This window comes from Anarrhichthys ocellatus, unplaced genomic scaffold (genome assembly GCF_004355925.1).
Source record: "Anarrhichthys ocellatus isolate YVR2014 unplaced genomic scaffold, GSC_Weel_1.0 scaffold8, whole genome shotgun sequence".
NCBI lineage: Eukaryota > Metazoa > Chordata > Actinopteri > Perciformes > Anarhichadidae > Anarrhichthys > Anarrhichthys ocellatus.
Genome location: NW_022280038.1, coordinates 10,900,856 through 10,908,034, shown reverse-complemented (window position 1 = coordinate 10,908,034; position 7,179 = coordinate 10,900,856). Strand labels below are relative to the sequence as shown.

General features: G+C 39.8%; 1 protein-coding gene across 1 annotated transcript in view; it reads right to left on the bottom strand.

Moving 5' to 3' along the window:
* Window positions 1–1,545: 1,545 nt before the first annotated feature.
* Window positions 1,546–7,179, bottom strand: part of LOC116384274 (otogelin-like) — a 58,923-nt gene continuing 53,289 nt past the window's right edge. Inside the window, 3 exon segments of the mRNA XM_031848778.1 lie at window positions 1,546–2,357; window positions 3,943–4,022; window positions 6,304–6,349. Coding sequence (XP_031704638.1) covers window positions 2,157–2,357; window positions 3,943–4,022; window positions 6,304–6,349 — 327 coding nt within the window. The 3' untranslated portion in view covers window positions 1,546–2,156.

Here is a 7,179-nt window from a genome sequence, read left to right as displayed (position 1 = left end):
CATAATAGACATTTATTGAAAGACTACATTGTTACTTGACATTTTTTGTGTCACATTTATGATATACTGAACTGGACATACTTCATGGCATGCTTTACGGTCAGCATGCTACATTATGAGATCTCTGCAGTAATATGATTTCCTGTCACTAATGTGTATGATATCTTCATGATTCATACTGTAACCACTGCCCCTGATCAGCTGCTCAGCTCAGCTCCTGACTTTATTCCGCTCACCGTCTGAGCTCTGTGTGATCTCCTCGCCCGGTCTGGGCGGCTCATCGGACACAAGCGGTGGTGGCCCGGCTTGCATGTCTGCTAGAAGAAATGTCTGGATTTTGTGGGTTCACGGTTCGGTATCGTTTTCCCAACAACTGCCGACAGCATGTGTGCCGAGACCAGCCAGCCGGTCTGGAGTCTGATATACGAGAGGAGGAGCAACAGATTTACTGTTCTCACTTCCTCTGATTATCCATCGTCACACATCTGGATTCCTAGTGCATTGATACCGGACACTCAAGTCTCTGACATTAAAGAAGCAACTGTAATGTTTTCATATGCTCTGAACAGCCCCGAGAGTCGACACAACAAACAGCCGAGTCGGAACATTTTACATTTACAGACGCACGTTTAACACAGCAGGGAGACGATGACGTCATTGTTTAATTATGACTTTTTATGATATTTCTTATGGCATGCTATACTACAACTCCTTAATGATTTGTTTTATGTGATGCTATACTATCGGTCACTTTCATGGCTTATTATACCGACATTGTTTAAGGTCCAACAGTAGTTAAATAGACGGTGCTGTTATGCTTTAGCCCGATACATCCGAGTCACAGTAACATGAACGTTACCTGTACTGCATATCGTCCTGTTATTTAATAAACAGCGCAAACAAGTTACATTTTTCCAGGAAATATTTATTGAAAATGCAGATGTACATTTTTATGATACAAATCCTCTTTAAATCGACTAACCAGGTGAATCATTTTTATTATTACTTTATTTTTATCTTTTAGATTTGTATTTTTTTCAGAAACATCCTGCGACATTACAGTACAACACATACTTTCCAGGTGGTGGTCTGCAGGTACAGATGGGTCGGTTTCATAAGAATGTGTTCCAGAGAGTAACGTGTATTTGAACGCACCGCCATGCTCCCCTCGGATCTTCTCTGTCTGTAACTGCAGATGAGAGTGTTGGATTGTGTTCGGTCAGTTTGTTCAGTCGGGTCGAATGCTTCCTTTCTGCTGTGCTCGATCAAACTCCAATAAATAAATAAAGTGCTCCACGTACAGCTGGATTTAAATCAGTTAATACACCTCTCTAGTGTTGATTAGATTAAGTATAACAGTGAAATATCTAAGAATCTGATATCGCAAATCATTTAAAAAAAGTTATTTACAAAAACAAGGCACAACATGAGGAATTCTGGGTAAATTCTGATCTCCAAACAATGACGACGACAATGGACTGAAGCGAGTCCAGAAGCTGTTTGCTTTCACACCTCAGAGCTCGTTTCCTGATTGTCTGTCTCTTTTTGTTTCATATATATCTTTAAACCTCGCCAGTCGTGGCAGCACACATGAACTCTACGGAGACGAGCCGAGAAATTAGTTTCCGTTCAGAAACAAATAACTTACTTCTTCCTTTGCTGAACATTTGCGTTCCTCTGACGGGGAGGTGGCAGTGCAGCTACAGGTTTGACCTCTTTGAAGCGTGTTTTTTTAAAGGTGTTCAGACATGATATTAACAAGATGATGGACTGATGTTAAAATGATACACTGAACAACATTTAATACATTTAAATGTGTTAAATTAAAACTCTTCTCATATGTAACAACAAAAATAACTCATCATTTGGTGTCGTCATAATTAGGCCACGCTCGTCTTTATGTGACTCTTATCAGAGGGCAAAGGTCACATTCGGTGCCATGCAGTACCACCTCCCGGCCAGCCGAGGCAGCAGAACAACTAACTGGAGTAACCAATCAGAGCTCAGTATTCCACTCTCCAACATCCTAAAGCAACACGGCTGAGGTTTCTTCTTCCTCTTCTTCTTTTGTTTTGTGGTTCTAGAGGATGTGAACACCGGTTGTGTGAGTGTGTGTGTGTGTGTGTGTGTGTGTGTGTGTGTGTGTGTGTGTGTGTTTAGGACCACTGGCAGGAGCAGTCGGTGGGCTCCTGGATGGTGTAGCTGACCCAGGTTGCATTGCCGCTGCAGTAGAGCTGCACGGAGCGCCGCTGCAGCCCCGTCTCCCTGCAGCACTTGCAGAATCGAGCGTACGTGTTGATGTTGTAGTTGTAGATGCTGGCGGACGGACACTTCCCATCACAAGACACGATGTTCACCTGCACGACACAAGAGAGTCGGTACAGGTGCAAGGTAGCAGGGCGACAAAAAGAACCAGCGAAATAACATGAATGGAGTTGTTTAAGGTTAATTTACAATCTGCTGTTGTCTGCTGTTCCAATACAAGCTGTTTCTATTTGTTAAATAGTTCAGTTAAATCTAAAACTCTGCTCTCTGCTGCTACGTGCTCACGTTGTGGTGTGAGGCAGAGTTGCCCACTTTCAACCTTATGGTTTATTCGAGCAACTGAAGCTTTTTCATGATTTATTTTTTTACTTCTTTTTTTACATCCTATAATTGGCCATTTCTCTATAAACTATACAATGATTCTTCTCGGCATGCTATACAATAACTTTTTATTACATTTTTTGACAATTTTCTACACTTTGGACATTTTAGTCTGACTTTTTACATTTTACGACATGCTATGCTGTGACTATTTAAGGACTTTCTTGACATGCTATGACATTTTTATATATATATACACATTTTTCAGCATACTATACTATCAGCATGAAATTGAAGACATACTTTGCTGTGACGTTTTTGACTCTTTTCGAGATGCTATACTTTTGCTTTTAAATACATTTTTGGTCTACGACTTTTTACATTTTTTTCATATTTCAACATACTAAGACTTTTCATGACATTGTTTTTGTTTACTATATTATACCTTTTTCGACTGGGGCAAAGGGAAGATGCTGAAAATGTGCATCTTCGTGGGTGTAATTAAAGTGTGTATGCAGATGATATACTGCTTTCTCTCAGTAACTTTCAGCAACGTTAATAGTTTCTGTGACTTCTATTTAAGTGCTTGAATCAATTATTTTATAAATACAAATCATATATTTTTACCCATAGCATTAAACTCTCAATTGAGATCAACTGACTAATCTTAATTTCTTATATTTCTTGACATTTGAAAATGCTGACAGTGTCAGAACTTCACTGTGAGGAGACACGCCTGTTTGCAGATGACATACTGCTCTCCCTCAGTGACTCTCTCCCTTTGATATTTACATTCGTCCACACTTTTGGTGAGTTCATGTTGAAACATCTTCGTTCCAGACCTCTAAATCTTCTCCCATATCTCTGATTTGTTCAATAAGTCAATGATGGTGAACTAAGATGTGAATGAAGGGAACGGCAGCATAGGACCATCAATCACTCTCAAGGGTCATAGCAGGCTGTTGCACCTATTATCTCCCAATGTCAGATCTGTCAAGTAAAGCAGCAACTCTATTATATTTAATAATCCCGGCTACTTCCTCCCTCTGTATGAAACGTTTGGTGACAATGCTCCACGTCATGGCTGAGGAGGGGTTCACTACAGGTTTATTGTGGACTCTAAGCATCTGAATTAGGGCTGCAGCTATCGATTATTTTAGTAATCAAGTATTCTACCGATTATTTCATCAATTAATCGGATAAGGACTTTTACTTGGAACAAAAACAGTATTTCTACACTCTGATACCACTACTTCCGTGAAAGTACTTCCTCTACCACTGCGTGGTATATTTAGGTTTCTCTTCCTGTCCTACTCATAACTCCTTAAGAAGTTGAGATTCAGACACAGTACATACCGGCCTGTTGCTGCGACAGTCGTTCTTCCTGATTGTCATCCTCACCGTCACCTTCTGACACGACTTCCCATCTTCTTTGCCTGTTCACACGACAACAAACCAAATCAGTTGGAACAAAGTTAACGTGAGATATCCAAAAACAAAGAAACATCTGAGTTGCATGTAGAGACACAGCAAACACCAGGACAGAGGCTGTAGATCATGCACGTGTTTAGTGGATGGTTGATACAAATTATACTTTATATGAAAGCTTTAAAGTTAAAAAAGTAACAAAGGAAGCTTAACAAAAATATAAAGGGCTGGTGAGATGCTTCATGCAGTTATCACATACACAAAATGCTTTCAAAAAATATTTTCAAATATCAATAAAAATTGCTAAAATAAATGCAACAAAAATACATTTTTTTTGTAAACATGCTCTGTCAACATTTCTGCCATTTAAAATACAAAACAAACTGAGCAGTAACATAAAGCTGCTATGTATGGCATCTGCTTTATAACAGTAAGATTACATATCAGCGCTCAATATTTGTTCACTCCTTTCACCAGAAACTCTTTTACAAACAACGCAGCTGTTTTAGAGTAAGTAATATATCACATTCATAATTATTAATAGAATCATTCAGGTGAAAACTGTAGTTATCAAGCCACTCGTAAAAAAGAACAAACTAGACACTTCACGCATGAATAATTATAGTTCTATGTCAAACATCCCATTTCTAAGTAAAATCATTGAAATGTTTTTCAACAGTTGCACAACTTTTTGGCACCAAACTAATTGTTTTGATGTCTTCCAATCTGGTTTTCAGCCCACTGTCAGTGTTAAACTGGTTTGAGTCTTTATTAAAGGACACAGAGGACTTTGTGTCTTTAGGTCATGTCACATTTGCAGACAAATATGACATGCGGAGTTCCCCTTGGCTTCATTCTGGGGCCTCTTCTGTTTGAACTCTACTTGCTTTCACTGGCTCAGATTGTGGAAAACAACTAAACAAGTTACCATAACTATGCAGATGACACACACACACACATTTACGTAACCAACACCAACAGGGGACTATGGTCCAATAAAAGTTAAAGTTAATAAGAGATCAGCGCTCTATTTCAATCGTCAATGTTAAAAACCATTATCTGAGTCTTTTTAAATGAATACACAGTTCTTGACACTGTACTTCTTGCACTGGTGAGTCTTGTAATAAGTAATACGCCTCACATAGCAGCTTCAGTTTCCCACACAGCTCCCCCTGGTGGCGGAGCAGCACAGCGGCTGTGGTGTAGCGGCATAAAGACCTTCTACAGCAGCTACAGACACCAACTCACATCAGTATCTACTGACACATGCAGACGTCTAAGCCCGACTACTGGGCAACTACCAACAGCACATTGTTGGCAATCAACAATGCACTGCCCAGACAGTGCTAAATGGGGAAAGAGTTTAGCCGTCGTGTTACATGTACGTGATCCACAGGGAGGGGCGGGGCTCAACACTTCTTACTGTCCTCTCAAGTGTGACATTATTCTTGGCCTGCACACAGGATCCTGTCCCCGCCTCCTTGAAGGTGTTAAATCACCTTTATTTACTTCAGTATCACATTTTTTAAGATAAAAACTTACAAAAAAGGGAATTCACAAGCAATCGTCAGAAGTTAAGAACTCCATGAAGCGAGGAGGATGCAACATCTGCATCATAGATGTTATAAATATTTATATATTTTGTATTTTGGCAGCATGTTTTGGTTTTATTCTACTGGTTTTGATTCCACAGAGACCTGAAGTGAGACAGTTGAGAGGACCGTTTGGTTGCAGTCAGACTTCCTGTGTGTTTTATTGATTTTCTGTTTGTTTTTTGGAGGGAGTACATTGTTGAATATCAACAATGGCACGGACAAGCCTTGTTGTTTTGGTACCTCGTTCACAGTTTGTGTTAACTGTGGGAGTCAGGGGGCTAACGGGGAAAGGGAACAGAGAGAATCCAGTACCTGGTGGGATTGGTACATGATGGTAAGCTGCAGCACATAAACCCATTTGCATGTGATCAGATGCTTTTCAGTGACTATACTACTTCTATCACTTGGCACTTTGAAAGAGTTATCCATTGCCATTTGTTACTGAATTCACTGAAAAGCACGCCGACAGATTTCTCTAATCTGAATAAACAGCAGACAAATGTAACAGAAAACAACAGCTGGGATCCAATCGGGACAACGTTGGTTGAAGATTTTTGGACCGAAACGGACAAAACTGAAGGGCAAACATGTTGGAAACATGTTGAGCGGCAGGTGAAGGCGCTCTTCAGTGTCAGCAGCCTACATCTCTACTCTAACTACAGGACGCGCCGCTACGCTCAGATCAGATACTCACACGTCTTGCAGCATCCGTCCATGTAACTTACGATAGTTCCACCGATCTGAGTGCAGAGGAGACACAAAATGTTGAGAAATAAATAAAGAGAAAATGAGTTTGTTTTCAGAAGGCTGATGGCTGTGCAAATATTCAATATGTCAGATAACAATTTGGGGAATTCTGCATTTTATCACCAAAATAACTTACAGATCAGTTGTTCTCAAACTGTTTCTGGCTCGTTAAATTGAGTTTTAGACCCAAAAGACAAACATCTGTCCGGCTATATTCATAGAGACGTCCAGAGCAAGAAAGGCTTCGTCATGAATCCAGATAGAACGGACCTCTCTAACTTTGATTCCCTCTCTACATGTTGCTGTGTTTACATACATCTTACAAACCTGAACCTTGCTTGCCTTCAAGTATCAGAGCACACTTCATGAATCATATGCGTTCAGCTTGAAGCACAGTTTCAGACTTCTGTCTCTTTGTTCCTGGTTATTTCCACCATTACACATTAAATATGTTTAAAAATGTATAGTTTTAGTTGTTTTCACATTAAAACACCTCTGAAACGTGTCCTTTTTGAAAGTGATTCTATATAAATGCAGTCCAATAACATACATGACAGATTTTGGGGGTGATCCAGGCAATCTGTAGCATTCTTTACCTAAAACGTGCAGGAAAAGAGTCATTAATGAATCATTTGTTTCACTATAAATGTCTTGCTTTACATTAAGCAACACTATTATCAATCAGGAACAGAATCATGCAGTATAAAAAAAAAAGGTATCCATCAAACCGTGAAAGACAGTAATGAGTATCTCCTGCCAGGTGATTATGGTTAGGTTGTGTGTGTGTGTGTGTGTGTGTGTGTGTGTGTGTGTGTGTGTGTGT